The sequence below is a fragment of the Perna viridis genome, chromosome 9, assembly GCF_037379345.1.
Source record: "Perna viridis isolate PV_CMFRI_1.1 ecotype Kerala chromosome 9, ASM3737934v1, whole genome shotgun sequence".
Lineage (NCBI taxonomy): Eukaryota > Metazoa > Mollusca > Bivalvia > Mytilida > Mytilidae > Perna > Perna viridis.
The window spans coordinates 36,250,018-36,268,798 of NC_142453.1; the positions used below are offsets into that span (position 1 = coordinate 36,250,018).

Consider the following 18,781-nt stretch of genomic DNA (forward strand, 5'->3'; position numbering starts at 1 on the left):
TGCACGTGCACTATAATTTATTCACAGCCAACTCGGACGCAATATGTGAACAAGCTATATCTTCTGATGAAAGCATTTAAATCTGAATGTAACCCAACAAACACGCACGTGTAAGTTTATACACGTACGGGGTATGTGTGCACTCACCTCTCTGATACTGGCAATATGATTCGTGATCTGTACAGCAGTCTTTCATCGCTTTACAGTTATCATCACAAAAACATTTGCTTTCATTAAAATTCCCGTCCATTCTTGGTCCAATAGCATAGCACGTGTTATTCCGTCCAGGGCAACATAAATTCACATCCCTACACGATTGGAATCTTTGCATGTTCCGTGTGTCTTGTGCACATGAGATGCTGAAAAATAGCACTAATGCTAAAGAGCATGTTAAAACTTCGGCAAAAACTTTATGCATGTCGAAGGTCGAAAATTTATTTAATCCAAAAACACTAAAAATACAATTTTCACAAGAATTACTGTAAATGTGTTTCTAACAAGAGCCTGCCTACTTTCAGTAGAATACTGCAAGCTCTGGGAAAAAAACCTTCACGAAACGCTTGCGAAGGGAACGTCTCAAAGATGTTGCTCGTAGAATCCCATAAAACAGAAAAACTCTCAGGAAAACTTTCCAATTCAGATGCGCGACAGGATTTAAAATATGATTCTAAACTGAACGCAGTATGCCTAAAGTTTAACCCCTCCTGATCGAAATAATGGATTTTATTCAGAATGAACGCTGTGCAAAGCAAGCGCTTTTAATACCAGCCCTCCTCATGAATATTCATAACTATTTTAATTGACAGAAGAAAGTGTTATATTTTTGCAATTAATCTAATTGTATTTGCTTATTCAATCTTAACGTATTTACAGTTTAAAAAAAACAGGTTTTTTTTTCTACAACCAGGTGGGTGACCCTAATTAATGGTGTAAATGTACTAATTAAATACGCTCTCTATTGTTAGTATAATCGCCTTATATGTAAAGTTCGATAACTCAAGATTAACTTTTTGGTCTTATCAGTGGTCGTAACGGTCGTAGATAAGGCCTTTGACCTAATCGAGATTTAATAAATATGATTCCATAAGTTTCAGTGTAGGAAATGTATTAATTTTCTGACATATCCCTTTCAAAAGTTCACTAAAATCTGAGATTTTTTTTCACTTTTAAATGTTGCTTCAAAGATGTTTTACGATACTTTTAAACAACCTTTGTCTATGTGTCGCCAGAAGTATACACTCATGGATCTGTACAGATATATTATATATCATTTAATGCAGGAAATACTGCTCAATTATACAAACGGTTTTTGTTTTATAACAATAGTTTTTATTTCATTTTTATGGTGTATGTTACATATGAAATATAGAAACTACATCCAAGTTTGCACATCATTTAAAATAAATTTATTTCTATAAAACGTTTATGGGCTGACGCTTCATTCATTAAACAGAATACTTTGCACTTTAATTTCATACAACGTATCTCCCTCGTTAAAATGGAATATAAGATTCATTTTTCATATTTTATTTTTTTATAAGAAAAGTGGTACTATGCATATTCTCTGTACGAAGGGTAATGTAGATTTGTTTTTCATTTCAATGTAACTGTTAATAGTATCATATATTTGAAAAATAAGTAACCGCGAAAATATTTATGTATTTCGCTACAGGACATCACAAAGGTAAGCATGTGATGTTCCAGGTCTGGACGACCCGTCTCGGTCAAGCCTCACCCAGACAAGAATGACATACGAGGACACCATATTACTTTAACTTATATAATTTACGACCCCCAGATCGTAACAGATTATAGAGAGGACATGTATTTGTTTGGTTTAGGAAAACATTAAATACTTATGTGATCTTATTACGATAAACGTTTTTACACTTCTAACAAAGAAGTACAAATGACATTAGTTTAATCTTTTTTAAAATGTTTGAATTGTAAATAAAAATTGTGTAATGATTAACAGTATTTTAAGTGTTATGTAAAGCAACGTACAAAACATTACAGTGAAATGGCTGCTCCTGTAGAACTGCTACATTGACACTTTTCTCCATGCTGGCCCCGTGGTTTCGACTGCTCCTGTAGAACTGCTGTATTGACTCTTTTCTCCATGCTGGCCCCGTGGTTTCGACTGCTCCTGTAGAATTACTACACTGACTCTTTTCTTCATGCTGGTCCCGTGGTTTTTGGCTGCTCCTGTAGAATTGCTACAGTGACTCTTTTCTTCATGCTGGCCCCGTGGTTTCGACTGCTCCTGTATAATTGCTACACTGACTCTTTTCTTCATGCTGGTCCCGTGGTTTTTGGCTGCTCCTGTAGAATTGCTGCATTGGCTCTTTTCTTCATGCTGGCCCGTGGTTTTGGTTGCTCCTGTAGAATTGCTGCACTGACTCTTTTCTTCATGCTGGCCCCGTGGTTTTGAACTGTACTTCTGCAGGGCCGTAACCAGGTTTTCCGAATCTGAATGGGGATGCAAACTGATCACTGGTAAGCAATTTTACTTCGTTTTCTGGTATGATTTCTCTTTAATTACAGGCTAAAATGTAAATCAAAGTGGGTTTTTTTTTGGGGGGGGGGCAAAGGGGGTAGCGATCGCACCCGTCGCACCCCCCGTGGCTACAGCCTTGATTTCGCTCTTCTTGTTGCCTTTGTTAAGTTTTTATTAATATACCTTATAGTTCTTATAAAAACTAGTTTTAGCCTAACTACCAACTGACGATTATTTATATCATTTATTTTAAATTCTATAGACCTGTTTTACGTTCTGCATTTTTTTAAATGTATATTCATGCGATGTCCTGTTGGTACTTTGTCACACTTTTTTTTTATATTTTCGGGTATTTGGTATTTGTTGCATGTATTCCTGCATATTGCATGCCTGTTGATGTGGCCTCATATCGCGGATCCTAGTTATTAGGACTCCTGACATTCATTATGCATATCAGGTCCACGGTTCTTTGTTGCATTTGTCCGTGGTCCATTAGTATAAAGTCTAATCAAACTTTTTTGTATCATAATTAAAGCCAAAAAATATTTTGAAATCAGCTAATTTGATGGAAACATATATGTTTTTACTTTTATTTCTAAAAGGTATCAATTAATGAAACCGCGAAAAAAAACATAAGACCAGTGCTATCAATTGATATCAAAAGACCAAAACAGTGTAGGATAAAAGGAATGTAGAAAAGCAACAGACATAACTATAAATGATAGAAATGATCCCCAATAGTAAAATTCGCAACAAATCATATTATTGTGTTAATCGTCCTTTATTAATATATTATTAAAGATTTACACATCATTTGACAATGAAAAAAGCCACCTACTAAGGAAATAACATTAAAAGTGAATTCCTTCAAAGCACGGTGGGATGCTAAAATGAAGGAATGCGGACACAGCCGACGAAAAAAAAGTCAGTTTTGACATTTGTCATTATTGTTGCGTGTTTTAGAGCGATTTGTAACCCAACAAACATACCCTGTCCATGCCTCAGTTTGTACTTTAAGGTTTGTTGCAATCAAGACAAACAGCCGGTGTGTTTTGAACTCCAACTGAAAATTTTTGTTCTTGTGGCGAGCTCAATTTAATTTAGAAACACTCGATGCAATGGCCATGTATAAGTTAAACAGTAAGAGGCAGTATAAGATAATAGGTTTGGCTCTTAATTCAAAATATATGTAAAGTTCCCTTTAGTCGTACGCCACTCTGTGTGTTTGTTTTACTAACATTTTCTTTGATAAATCCTAAAATGATCAAAGAAAAGGTATATTTCAATAGAAGAAACTAAGAAATGATAGACTTGAAGGAGAATGTTTAAGGGGTTGGTTTGGAAAACTTTTTTTTCTGGAACGAGGACACTCGCTCCCGGAAAAAGACCTAAATTATTCAAAATGATTACGAGTTTTGACAAAATGACTACGTTTCACCAGACCAGAAAGGCAGATGATCTTAGTGTATAGTGGTGATTCATTATCTATATGCAATACAGATCGGACCAGATAAGAAAATTATAACTTTGACACGTATCCATTTAATATAATTGTAGCTCGCACCTGCGACCAACTGTAAAAATATAGGTCTCCTGCGAAATCTTTTTTATCCCATAATTTAACGGTGAATGATCTACAGTAAGCCATAATAGGTTTCTGCATGAGATACTTGTCTGCTATAATACAACAAACGTTGTAACTCTATTTTTTACTTACGTATCAGAATTTACAAAACTACCACAGATTCAGGGGGTATGACAACAATGACAAAAATGTTTGACTTTCAGTAATTAAATAAAATAAAGAAAAAAACCTTGTCAATTGTCGGCTCTTATACAAGTAAAGTATATTTGATAGATACCCGTACTTACCAATTATCTATAGCAAACGAAACAGTTCTTTTTATACAGTTTCTTGCAGCCTGCTTAGACTTATTTGTTTATCATTTAAAGACTTACCAATTATGTATAGCAAACGAAGCAGTTCTTTTTTATACCATTTCGTGCAGCCTGCTTATACTTTTTTACCATTTATATAATAAGATACCCCGAGTAAGAAGCCCACGGTTTACCAGTAGTACTTGTAAGAAATGTTTTGTCTAACAGTACATATAATATAACTGAACTCATATGTATCAGTAACTTACAGAACGTTCCAAATTACTTGCAACTGAGAACCAAGTATATGAGAATGAGGGGTGTTCGAAGAGAAGCAGGTGTTGGCCGTCGTCTAACAAGAAGTACCACTCTTAGTATATTTTCAGTTTTTGTTGCATTCAAATGTTGCTTTTTCTTTTTTGATTTTTGTTTACCATTGTTGTTTCTTGCTTCACCACCTCATTTTGAATTCATTAACTCTAAAATCGAGGTGGCTTTTATCACGTTTTTTTCACTCCTAGCCCATGACGAAGAGCTATGGCAACTTTTTGTAGAAGATTCATTGAAAACATAACCAAGCATACATTTATTCGTCGGTTTCACAAAAAGTCTTAAGTGTGAAATTGACGGTAAGTCATGACGTCACAATGCTATTTTAGTTTATGGCGTCATTACTTACGATCAACTTTACAAAGTCGGCCTCATATCTTGACCTACACTTAGAAATCGATGGTTAAGGAAAACTGTTGACCAAACTTTACGACAAACGTGGTGACTTTTCATTCGGAATTGTCGACTTTCCTTTCGTCTGTGGCAACATCCCTTCGGCGCCTGCGTGTGGAGTGTTCATGTCGCAACTCATGCGTTGTGCCAGAGCTTACCGACACTACGTGGACTTTTTGTATCGCGCTAGAGCTCTAACAGATAGGCTTCTGGAGCGGGGTTATGTTGCTGCAGGATTGAGGTCGTCGCTGCAGGGGGGTTTCGTGGTCGTCATCATGAACTCGTGGATCGTTATGGTGTATCCATCTGCACCATGAAAACTGATTTATTAAACGGGTCATAGTTTTCCTTTCCTCGTTTGTCTGCCCCGGACTTGGCTTTTTGTGGGCGGCTCGGCGGATGTTTTTGGAGGGGCGGAGGACGCTTGCCCTACCGGTGCACCTGGTCCATGCTCCCGGTTTTTGGTGGAGTCCGAGTAGCTCATTTGCTTTTGTTACTTTGTATGTGTGATTTTGGTTGCTTTATGTTCTTTGTTGTGTGTGTCTGTTTTCCATGTCTGGTCTTTGTCCCTGGATTACACTCTTTTGATTGCCACTAAAACCTTGGTTCCCTTGATTACTCTTTACACTTACAACTTTTTGTGGATACGAGACCAGGAAACTTGACCGACAATTACCAAAGACCGTAAACAATACACTAATGTATCTTAGCTATTTTTGTTACAATTGTTTTTATCATTTGTTTTTAAAACAAATACTAGTATTTTTGGACTTTTAAGGGAAATTTTCTAATAAGTAAAAAACTTAAATCTTTAGATGATTCATGGCCGACTTTAAAATGTCGGGTACTTTTTGACAACTTTCACCCCAAAAATTTTAAGATGATTTAAAAAACGCAATCTGATTAAATTTTATGTATAAGGAAGTTGAATAAAGTGCAATAATGTTCGAAGTTATCATAAGAAGTTGTCAATCTAACGGTGAGTCATGGTTTAAGTCAACATTTGAGGTCGGAAGCCGTTTCCTCTAGGGCATCTTCAATGTAAACCCTGTCACTACCCGGGACACATTACTTGACACAATATCTTATATCAAACAAAATAACAAACATAAAGATATCAAAAGCAAGAAATTTGCAACCGTGAATCATGGTATAATGGACCGCATAAATATAAATTAAAATAAAACAAATTTCAGGTAAGATTTCGACACGCTGGGAATGTAGTTATCTAAATTTATAATTCCAGTGGTCAGGGATGGGTTAGATAACTGACCATCGACGTAGAACTAATGATAAGGGTGATATGCATGTCAACAATTGAAAAGGAGAGTTCGTGGACCGTTAAGACAGAAATCCAATATTAGCATTATTTGGGGGTGTCCAACTGTTTGCCCTCTTTAGCCATTTGCAAGTGTCCTATACTGCACTGAAAATACACATTTCCAATATCAAATCACTTAAGCATTTATTTCGATGTTTCCTTTCTTGAACAATATGTCTTCACATTCATTGGCATGTGAAATGACTAACTTGGAAAACTTAAGCCATACACCCGAGTATATTGAAATTACAAATAGAAATGATTTCATAGTAACTAAATAGTTCTATTGAGTAACGGGATTACTTAATATTAAAATCAAAATGCTAATTCAGAAAAAGTTCTGGGATGACAAGACACTTTTAAGACACGTTATTAATCTGATTTTTTCATGTGCACCAACTATAATAATAAAATACTTCGCAGGGCGCAGCTCGTTTCTGTTTCTTGTTTTCACGTTTCGGTAACGTACTTGGATTTTGATGTCTATGAATAATCGCATTTTAGACTTCGTTTTTTGTTTCGGCGATATTGACACATCATAAAAATTCTGACCACAATAAGCATTTAACATTAAATTAGCAACACCCTTTCAAGTGACTTTTTGTAAAAAATAAGGGCTATTTTTAGGGTCAAATTCTTAAAAATAAGGGCTAAATTTAGGATTTTTTAGGGCTTTTAACACAAAAATAAGGGATGACATTCTTCCGTTTTCAATTATACTAAAAGAAAAATAAGTTACTTACCACTGGCTAAAGACAATATAAAAGCTATTTACCAACCCAGAAGATCATGTAAGTGGCCATCAACAGTTGTATTCAGCATTCCAGTTCGACCATTAGAAGCTGAACTAGTATGGGTCCAAAGAATGTTGTGAACTGCTAATGACCATCAAAATGTCTTCTGAGGTGTTTATTTGATCATAATATTAATTTTCTGAGAGTGTACTAAGCTAGATTCCATTAATACAAACAATATAAAGGGAAATTACTATTTAAAAATTTCAAAATTCGAAAAATAAGGAATTTCTCAACAAAAATAGGGCGTTTTTAGGATTCTTCTGCTTTTATTAGGAAAATTAGGGCTGCTTTTGAGAAATAAGAAAAATTAGGAAAATAAGGGCCCGCTTGAAAGCCTGTAGCAAATACGTTCAAGTTATTTTTCACTGCGTTTAAGAAAATGTAAATTGTTTACCCCTAATTGTTAAAACGTCAGCGTTATAACCCTTTGAATCAAATGGGGTTTAGAAACTCGTAGTATGATTTCATGGAGATCGTACACTTTACTTCGATTTTGCCCTAAAGCCAGGATTTTTTTGTGTATAATTGTTTAACGTTTCAATTCACAATCCGCAATGTCTTCCTATGGCACATTGTGATACAATTTCACGAAGACTGGAAATGTGGTCTGTAAATATTTCTGAAGAATATTGTTTTTTTTTCAGGCATACACCTCCTATCCTCCTTTCTAAAGACAGCTACTGTACTAAGTTATCATGTCTACTGACGATCACAGCATGACACCATTTAACACCGGACATTTTGTAGTCCAAAAAAATCCCAAAAGGACCATTCGTCTTGATATGTAGTGCAATACCTTTTCAGAACCTTCTTGTTAAGAAATGCTTTTAGTTATCATATCAGTACGTATTGTGTATTGAAATCCAGGAAATTTGAAGATATGCAATAACTTACAATTTTTCAACTCCATTTCATATAAACTAGAGGCTCTAGAGAGCTTGAATAGCTCACCTGGTTTTTTGTAAAAGTGGGATAAAAATTCCTAACACTCATACCTAAGGAACAACCATATCAATTTTCATTTAAGTCAGTTCAAGAGTTTCTGAGGAGAAATTTTTGTGAAGTAATAACATTAAAAATAGCAAAAAAAAACAAAAACAGGGCAATAAATCAAACATGGCATTACAGATTTATACAAAAATTTGACCATAGAAAGATTTCATTACAATAAACTTTTATCCCACGTCAAAATCTGGCTAACCCTTACAGTTTTGGAGATTTATGTGAAAAACTTCAGTCCCCTATGTTCTATTTTTAGTAACAGCAGCCATGTTATTTCGACAGATCAAAAATCCCACATCAGTTCTATGCAGAACACCCTAAGGAACCATAATACCAAGTTTGATTTTAAATCGGTAGGTAGTGTCAGAAGAGGAGAGTTTTGAAAAATCATTAACGACAGACAGATGCCAAGTGATGGCAATAGCTTACTTAAGCTAAAAACTGAGCTAATTTGCTATCTAACACGGAGCTTAATGGGACAAAGGTTATTTGTTTCGGATGAATGGACAGAATGATTACAATCATCTATACATAAAAGTGGAATAAAAAGTAAGAAAACCTCATCTTGATAGTGATCATTTTATTTATTTCAATTAATTGTATATGATATATCTATGGTCTATAACAACAATGTTACAGGCACAGCCCAACCAATCAATCTCTCCATTTATATACACACTGTTTTGATTGGATAAGATGAATTGCTAAGCTGTGATATGACTTGGTGTACTGAGTGTAGAAACACATTTTCAAAATAATACTCCTGTTTGCAGCATATATTTTAGACCATATTTTAAAGACTACACCCTTAACAACTTAATCAATCTTCTAACTTAAAAATTCCCTCCATCTGACAACCTTCAAGTTTTGATTTAATTTACCCTGAAGATGTGTTAAATTTACTGTCAGTAGACCAAAGTCATTCTAATGAATACCAGAATCACTATGTTGTAGAGACAACACAAAATTAATAATGTGCTATCATGTACATGCTTGTACAAAGGAATCTTAAAGCGAGGTGCTGAGAACTAATGAATAAATAAATCTACAGTAAAAATTTCAACATCACATTCAGCTTAATAAATTCACTCAGGAGTCCTGAATCTTTTATTCAGTCCAATGACAAGTCTAAATTGCTTATTATTTGTTGACAAAAAGCACTTGGATTATCATTTAACACTTTAAACATCTAGGAATATTTTGGAAGTTAATATTATCAAAACCTTACAAAATTACAGGAATATAGGTAGCACTTATAAGACTATAGATCCATGCAATGAATATTCACGACTTTGTTCATACATATGCAAAATGAATATCCATGATATTTGAATAGGTCAACTTTCCATATTGTATCAAAATGTACACCTGTTAAAACAGATTATCTATACATCATTAAAGAAAAGCCCACCCTTTTGGCCCTTGAAACCTTTCCTACAACCTTTGACTAATTCAATTATTAAATCTAACACTTTCTCTTGAAGATACAACATGCTAATACATAGAATACACCACAAACAGGTCAAATACCTGGCTATAAAGGTCAAGACAGAGGTCAAATACCTGTCAATCAAGGTCAATAAACTTGAGGTGGTATACCAGTATTTTTCTACTCATGACACCAATATTATGTTTTACTGTTTTTACCACTATAAGAACACCAATATCTATTTATAGAGAACAAAGCACTAGCACATACTGACAAATTTTATGTGGAATGTTTTCCTTTGAAATATGAGTACACTCTAAACATTTTAAAAATTGAAACATAACTTTTTATTCTGCTATAATACAGAAATGTTTTAGTGCCATCTACAGGCTAGCACTACAACATTAGCTTTGAGAACAAATTAATAAATTAGTTAAATCTGTATTCCTTACGAACAAAAATTAATTAAAAGGAAAATATATAAAGTACAAATTAACCAACTGAGTATCTTTCATATAAAATGGTAATGCAGCTAAAATGAAGAATGGCTGGCAACTCTTAGCTCAAAAATAAATTACCATGGTAACATAATTATAGTAAAGCACTTTCAATCTATTGCAAAATGATTAACATTTGTTCAAATCATAAACACAATATCAACAATAAAAACAACACAAAATGCCAATATTTTCCAGAATAAAAAAATCACAATAATATAACTTAAATTTTGAAAGTCACAAGAAAACATCAACAGTTAACATACACACGGTCCCAAAGTGACTGATCCCAATCTATCTTTTATCCACAATCACAGTAACTTGTTTATATCATTCTTTTATTCACACCAGTGCCTGATAATAACACTCTTCTATCCCTGTAAATCTCATGTAAAATCATTCTTTTATTCACACTGATGATACAATGAAGGATGACAAATGTTTCTAAGTTAAGCTTTTGGCACATTACATGCCATAGCCATATGGATTAGGTTGGGGTACCCCATACTGGGCACCATACATTGGCTGAGGGGAGGGTGCCTGTGGGGGCATCATGGTGGCTGGGCCAGCTGTCAACATCAACTGAGGCTCATCTGAAAAAATAAATCATCGTTTGTGATAACTTAAATCTCCAGAACACATCATCTTTCAGAAACTAAACATTCTTGGGACAAAAATCAGTTATGTGCAATCCCACATTACTAGTAAGTGCTATTTTCAGCTTATTCACAACAAATTACATTGCATCCCAAAACTCATAGATTCAGTGCCTTATCATATTTTGTCTAGGATTTGGAAAGTTTCTGTGACTATTTAGTTGTTATTAGAATAACTAAAGGAAGCATTTGCATCAGGTGTAAGATATTCTTAACCTTCCTCTAACTTGAATTTCTGAATGGTTTTAAGTTACTACCTCCAAAATTTCATAAAGATCTATCAACTTATATTAAAATTATTGTCCAAGAAGTGTTTAAAGACAAAGACAACCACAGCATGATACCATTAAATGAACAAAACTTTTGGGCTGGGCTGTCATAAAAAGGACCTTATACCCAATTCAAAATTTCTTTCACTCTCAAAATAAAATACTTAGCAGGACACAGCTTGATTCAACTGCAGAGGTTGAAACTGATTAGTTGGACATGTATTTTACCTGTATTGACCTTTCGCTATTACATTCAAATTAAGTGATTATGTAAACAAATTTTGACACCAGTCGAAATCACCTTTAATTTATACTTGGTGATAAAATTGTCTCATTGTCCATGTGAACCAACTGGAGTTTATAACTATCAATGCACTTTTGTTTCAATTAGTTTCAAGGGAAGTAATAAGAACAGTTTTTTTTCAACAAATTGTTAATGACAAAAATTTCAAGTGCTAGAAAAATCTCTGCTTTCTGACAAATTTCTAATCTCTTATCATATATTTGCAACTACAATCAACAACCCAACTTAAGCTTATGGAAATTTAAACTTATTTTGGAAATCAAATTTGAACTATAATTTATCTAGTAGACTAAAATCAAATCTGAGGAGTTTTCACTTACTGAGAACAATGGGTCTTTCTTCTGCTTTTTGTTCCTCCTCACTCCTGACAGCTTCAGACTGTTCTAACTTATCAACCTGCAAACAACAAATAGCTGCATATCATAAAGAGAAATCTAAATTCATTCACTTATTTTTTTTTAAAGAAATTGCAATTCAAGATATGCAAGTTGACAAGGTGATTCTAAAATACTTCTATATTTTCTATACTTCCTCACAGCTTCTTGCAAATACAGAGTTACATATAAAATACAAAACTGAAAGAAATCATATTGACTTACCTTGGATATATACTCTCTCACAACCTGTATCATGTAAGGCATGGCAAAGTCCATAATATTGTGTCTCCATGCCAACTCTAATATCACATCTGGTCGTAGTAAATCGTAACACTGGAATAAGCATGCAGCGAAACATTCATGGTATTTCTCCTCAAGGAACCAGGCGATCAGGTCTTCAGCAATAGCAATATCCTTCGACTCACCAGCATAACACATTGCATCCTGTAAAATTGAGGAAAATTCATGAATTTCTGAAATTTCATTCAATGATTAGGATATTAAAAACACAACTGATATGTCTTTTAAAATTTACAAGCAAGGAAGCCAACTTATTTTTTAATACTGGACTCATTTTCATGTAGATTATTATATTTTCTTGCTTGAAGGCTTCATATTTTCATTTTTTTTTCTCTTAAGTACTGTAGTAAAAAAAAAAAAAAACACTTATTCATGGTTTTAATTTATGGCATTACAACTTCTACTTACTTTGAATAATTTATCTTTTTTACACAGGTCGACAGACTGTTTCCATCTATTATTGCCCTTGTAAAGATAGGCTGCAATTCTTCTAAATTCTATCAATTCATGTTTTTCTAATCTCTGAGCCAAAGCAATGTTGTCGAAGTTCTCATATGCATCAATAGATGTACGCAGACCCTGGTAGTCCTCTTCTTCTATTAATAGATTGTTCAAAGCCTCGTTTATAGCTTTGTTGTTGTTCTTCTGTACGGAGCGAAGGTAAGGCTTGACAAGAGGTATCTGATTGACTTTCGTGAAGAAAATGACGGCCCTAGTATGGTCAAGACGTGGCGTCAACACCAATAATAAATCATTCAACAATAAAGGTTTAAAGTCTAAGTAGAATTGAATAGCTTTGTAATATAGTTCTATATTAGCTACTTTAGTGACAATATCTTTGAACTGACTTTCTTTCCAGGCTATAGATGGGTGGTTCATCATTGTAATAACTGCATTATCATATTCTTCATATTTATCATACAGGAAAACTAACTCGGACCACAGATGTGCTTGTTCGGCTGCTCTTAATACCTGAAACAAAACCCAGAAGATATGAATATCATATAAGAAAAAAATCATGCAAAATATATATAGAATTATTGTTACTTATGTTTATAACACAGCAATTATCAAAGTTGTACAAATGAATAAAATGTAATGGGTTTGTCAATTAGTACAAGGACTTTAAAATGTGATTGTCCTATCGACATATCAAAGTTTATGACGATTATGTTAACTTCACTGAAGGATGTGAAGACGTATTAAACATGGTCTCAGTATCTGAAAACATGTGTTAAACAAAAGGAGATAACAGGCAAGGATTTAACTTTCTTGTCTGGTCCTGTAAAGTTTGCTTCAGTTTGCAAGAGTTTGCACACTGTATTAGTCCAGTGACAAGGCTGGACTGTTTCATTTGACTTTGTAGTTAATCACACATAGATTTATCAAGTGAATTTTGTGAAGCATACCTTTGGAATGTTAACTCTAGACCAGAATAATTCTAAATGTTCTCTCATCTTCTCAGGTTTGTATTTGGAGTATAAAATGGCTAATTCTGTAAACATGCCCATGTGGGCTCTTTCTAAACCTGTAGAAAATAGAAAAAGAATAATATGAATAAACTAATAAAATAAGTGTATGAAGGAAAAGTACTTCAATAGATATAATTCTAATATGTAGTGCTTAACTAGATTTTTCAGATGCAGACGGCATAGTTTCGCTTTTTTACCCTTTGACCTTAACGGCGCTCTTCCATGAAAACACAAGTCAGCTGATCGCAATTCTACTTAATGATTGGCCAAATACTGATAACTTAGTGGCGTTCCAAAAAATTGTATAGAAAATTATAAGTAAAAAGGACAAATTTTACTGTGTTTGCTATCTTTTTTTACAAGATAGTACTTGTTTTCATTTAACAACACATATTCCTTGGAATAATGTATTCAAATTTTATCTTTTACTGAACAAATACAGAAATGAGCTATATGCACTTAAAACACAGGATCTTACAAATATAGGAAAACCTATAACTAACCTAATGCTGCCTCTAACAAATAAATAAGTTCCTCAAAGAATCCTCGATCCTGGTAATAATTGATTAGTTCTTCTAATTCATCAGCATGTACTACTATATGTAAACCACACATCTGGGCCAAACGGAATTCTTCATTATCTACACATGCAAAACAAACCTAAAATAAAACAAAAATATGCATTATACACATTGCATCTACAAAAACTTAGAAGACTTTTTCTAAATACAATATATCTTATGAACAATCATGTTCTATTTTTCATAGAAGGACATTTCTAGTGATACATATGGATGGTTTTGAAATTATATATTTTTTTAAATTGCCAGTCCAAATAATTAAGTATTAATGAACCTGATTTGTTTGCCAATCAGACATTTCTCGGGAACTCGACTGTGGACATAATACAAGAAATAGGAGTGTGGCAAAAAAAAATTGCAATTGTTTTCTTTATTCACCCCAACTGACTGATCTTACTCACTTCTTTCCAAGTTCTAGTACTGTTAGCTTTCCTTGCTCCATCAACAGCAGCCTGGTATTCCTTCAGGTGGACTAGAGTGATAGCCAATCTGGCATAATTAGATACATTGTTGTATAGAAGCTTAGCAGCATCATACATTTGATCGTCAAAACATCTATCAGCCACCTGAAAACATAAAGCTCAAATTAATCACTGACATCACTTATTCTGCAAAGTACTTGTCCTTCCAATATCAATTTTTGTGCATTTATGATTTAATAAATACAATTCAAACACCTGGATAGAACCACATGATCACAATAACAATCATTAAATAAATGCAATTTTCCAAATTTGTGTGACTGTTTTATATAAATGTATTATGAACTTGTTTGTAAATTGATCTATAGATCGATTCATAGTGATTGAAGAACAAGGACATACTTGTGTTATATTGGCATGATTTGGTCCTGATATAAACTCTTCCAAGTCAGCCAGTCTGTTGGTCTTTGCATAGGCATAGATAAGTTCAGTTTCAATAAATGTTTCTCGAGCTTTCTTCCTGGCCATCTGTAAGAACTTCACTAGATCTTCCCAGCTATCTGTTAACAAGAAATGGTATTACCGTAATCCATGTTATATTGAAAAACATTTCCATATGTTTCATATTTCTATTTGGGAATCAAAATATTATAAAACACACTTGTGAAAACATATTTCTTAAGATCTGTGCCACAAAAGTTTTTTTTAATTATTTCAAAATTACAAAATAGCACAGTAATAATAGTTGTAGGGCACACTTAAAATAAGATTAAAGTCATTAATACAGAGATTCAACAATGTGACTGCTATGTAACTATAAATGAATGTTGCCATTGTAAAATGGTAATAATAATTCCATCTAGTAAAATGTACATACTGTTACTGCTGGCTACTCTGACTACATCTAGGTAGTTAGTAGGATCGTCAGCCTTAATGAATGAGTCAATAGATTCCTTCACCATGTTGGCATCTAACTGAGCTTTTCCAAGCAAGCTCCATACAGCTGGATCATTACATCTCTCAGCAAACTCATAAGCTCTGTCAAGGTTGTTTACATGGTCAATCAATACCTGGTTAAACATGAAAAGAAAATTAATGATAAAGGCATACAACAGTATATCCGTAATTATTAAAAATCGAATTGTTCCTTTCCAAACTGAACCCTATTAATTGTCAATTGGAATCTCTGTGCTATTTCAAGATCATGATAACTTATTTTAAGCAGCTGTCATTCTGTGATCATATATTTATCTTCATATTATTTACCTGCACAGCAGAAGTGTTGACATCAAATTTCTTGAAGATAGCAAAAGCTTCCTCAAACAGTTCATTGTTGATAGCAATGTTTGCTATATCTGGAGCATCATAGTTATCCAGCCTGTTGATATACTCCATCACACGGGTTCGGTCAGCCTTAATAGCTGTCAGGATCAACAAGTTCTGTAAGTTCCTAGAAACAATACACTCAAATTTTTAGTACATGTGCATTAGACAAATGGAATAAAATTTCGAAACTAAGTCTTCAATCTTTTTAACTTTCCTTGTTGACTTACCAAAATAGGCATGTTAACCTTTAGGCTACCTAAAAATTTTTGGTACAGTAGGTGATTGAATCATCATACCAAATCAAAATCATACCCTCCCAAACTTTGCAAATGGAATAAAATTTCAAATTGACACAAGTTTAAAGAAAAAGAAAGTTTGTACTGTATAAAAAAATTGCAGTCTTGATAAAAATTAGACATTTAGTGATACATGCATGTTAACAACACCCCACCCCCCAACAATCACTTTTTATTTCTAATTTAAATTATTTACAGCCACGTAACCAGTCTTATTTTCAGTGGTGAGGTACAAGGAACAATAGGAAGTAAATAATCAGTAAAATAAAAATAGCAATAGTAAAATGTTGATTTGCATTTAAAAAAGAGGTATTTGATTTGGTTCTTCAAGAAAGGGATACATATCTGCTTCTTTTTTCAAACAAGAGGCTCCCAGGAGCCGGAATTGCTCACCTTCTTGAATTTTGCCCTTCAAAGGCAATAAATTTAACAAGAAGTTGTCCAACAATTTTGACTAAAGAAGTGTTTGGTAGGAGTATCACAAGATCTTTTCAACAATTGAAAGTTTCTTTTAATCTATCATAGTTTTCAAGATATTGACTGAAAACTATTAAAAAAAAAGTCATTTTTCCCCTATCAAGGGCAAGAACTCTTACAAGGAGTCTGAAGACTTCTGTAGTCCTAATAATATGGATCATTTCAGCTATCGAAAGAATTTGGATAAATCTAACAGTTTAGGAGATATATGTGAAAAACTACTGTCTGACCCCTATGTTCTATTTTTAGTAACGACGGCCATGTTTTTGACGAATCAAAAATCCCCACATCAGTTCTATGCAGTATACCCCAAGGAAAATTCGTATGAAGTTTGGTTTCAATTGGTCAAGTAGTATCAGAGGAGAAGATTTTGGAAAGAAATACCATTAAAAATAGCAAAAATTGTTGAAAAAGGGCAATAACTCCAACATGGCTTAACGGATTAAAACCAAAATTTGACCAGAGATAGATCTCATCATGCTGAACACTTTTACTCCGTCAGAAATCAATTAAACCTAATGGTTTAGGAGATATATGAAACAAGACTACTGTCTGACCCCTATGTTCTATTTTTAGTAACGTTGGCCATGTTTTTTGACAAATCAAGAATCCCCACATCAGTTCTATGCAGGATACCCCAAGGAACATTCATACCCACTTTTGGTTCTAATGGTCAAGTAGTTTCAGAGGAGAAGAGTTTTGTATAAATATTAACGATGACGATGACGACGGATGCCAAGTGATGGCAATAGCTCACATGGCCTTTGGCCAGGTGAGCTAAAAAGAAAGGATTATTTTACCATGAAAATAGAGCACATGCAGACCATCAAATCATCATTTGTTATGTGGTTTTTTCTACAACTTGTATCCCCTCTATCTTTGGCAGTGGATAAATTTTAAAATGGAACACCTACCTGTGATCACTGAAGACAGAATTGTCCAGGACAATCTTCTCAAGGAGTTCAATCAATTCATTTGGAAGGTCAGCTGTCATGAAAGCTTTGACTGTTACAGAAATGTCGTCAGGATCCTGGGTCTCTGACAGAGCTGTTTGTACCACCTGTAAACATTTAATAGATTCTATGAAATTTAACTAATCTAAGGAAATTATTTTAAAATTTCCTCGTGATATTGTGTCCTTACTACATACCAAGTTAAGTGAAATTCTGTTCAAAAGTTTGAGAGGAGATGTTACTACAAAACACAACTGAATGGCATATCAAAAACATACACATAGCAATTTCATTACATGGGATAGAAAAATGCTTGGTGTTATGAATAATGTACAATTTCCAGGTACATTCATTGTAGCTTCAGAATCTATAAAACATCTTTATATCTACTAACACTTCATACTATAAAGAATTTTTAACTTATTGTGAATATTAATTTATTAGGACTAGCTTTTGTCATTTTTAAACCCCCCCTATTCACACTAGTTCTCAGTACTAACCTGGTCAATAAGTTGACGCCTGTATTCATTTTCCTCTGTAAGCACAGTAGCCCACAAATCCATATCTCTCCTCTTCACCAAATAACGGGCTTGACTCTTGAACAAGGAGTTCTCATTGCACACCTATAAAAACAGAATTATAAACTTAGCAACCGATAGAAAATTTAATGAAGTAAAACATGTATATCAGAAACATTTTAACTGAATGGCAATACATTTTTTAAGCTTTTTCTCCAAAGACAAATATTTCTGTAGAAATCCATTTCCATTATCAAACATTGGAAAATACTGTTGTAAAAATTTTTTGAAACGTAAATTTATTTTGTATAACAAACTGTGAATAAAGTACCTGAATAAGTTCAGCATCACACTGTCCTCTTTCATATGCTACACATGCCAAATGTGGGTCTCTCTTCTCACAGTACTTGCCTACTACCTTACTGTCATAGAACTGGTTCTCTCTGAAATAACATGAGGATTTACTCAAGTATGGCTAATTCAACAGTTAGGTCTAAATTAAAGATGATCATCTAGGTATGAAATTCACATCTCACATCCTAACAATTTTTTGTCTTCATGTTTGAAAATAGTGATCTTCAGGCAATAAAATAAATTATTTAGTGCGGCGAATACTGTAAATATATTAATTTTTGTGATTTTCACGGTGGACAGAAAAGCGCTACAATAGTACCTATGAAATTGAT

General features: G+C 33.7%; 2 protein-coding genes across 3 annotated transcripts in view; both read right to left on the reverse strand.

Moving 5' to 3' along the window:
- The window catches only part of LOC148608194 (somatomedin-B and thrombospondin type-1 domain-containing protein-like), a 54,315-nt gene extending 53,533 nt beyond the window's left edge, over nt 1-782 (reverse strand). The window contains exon 1 of the mRNA XM_088543916.1: nt 148-782. Within this exon, the coding sequence (XP_088400042.1) occupies nt 148-418 (271 nt within the window). The 5' untranslated portion in view covers nt 419-782. The remainder of the gene's footprint in view (nt 1-147) is intronic.
- An 8,001-nt stretch (nt 783-8,783) lies between these two features.
- The window catches only part of LOC148608196 (clathrin heavy chain 1), a 31,014-nt gene continuing 21,016 nt past the window's right edge, over nt 8,784-18,781 (reverse strand). For both annotated transcript variants that reach the window (XM_088543633.1, XM_088543632.1), the window contains 13 exons: nt 18,427-18,538; nt 18,078-18,200; nt 17,539-17,684; nt 15,792-15,975; nt 15,403-15,595; nt 14,928-15,085; nt 14,505-14,669; nt 14,026-14,182; nt 13,460-13,578; nt 12,459-13,022; nt 11,973-12,194; nt 11,694-11,769; nt 8,784-10,737 (listed from right to left, as the gene is read on the reverse strand). In XM_088543633.1, the coding sequence (XP_088399759.1) occupies nt 10,610-10,737; nt 11,694-11,769; nt 11,973-12,194; nt 12,459-13,022; nt 13,460-13,578; nt 14,026-14,182; nt 14,505-14,669; nt 14,928-15,085; nt 15,403-15,595; nt 15,792-15,975; nt 17,539-17,684; nt 18,078-18,200; nt 18,427-18,538 (2,347 nt within the window). In that variant the 3' untranslated portion in view covers nt 8,784-10,609. The remainder of the gene's footprint in view (nt 10,738-11,693; nt 11,770-11,972; nt 12,195-12,458; nt 13,023-13,459; nt 13,579-14,025; nt 14,183-14,504; nt 14,670-14,927; nt 15,086-15,402; nt 15,596-15,791; nt 15,976-17,538; nt 17,685-18,077; nt 18,201-18,426; nt 18,539-18,781) is intronic.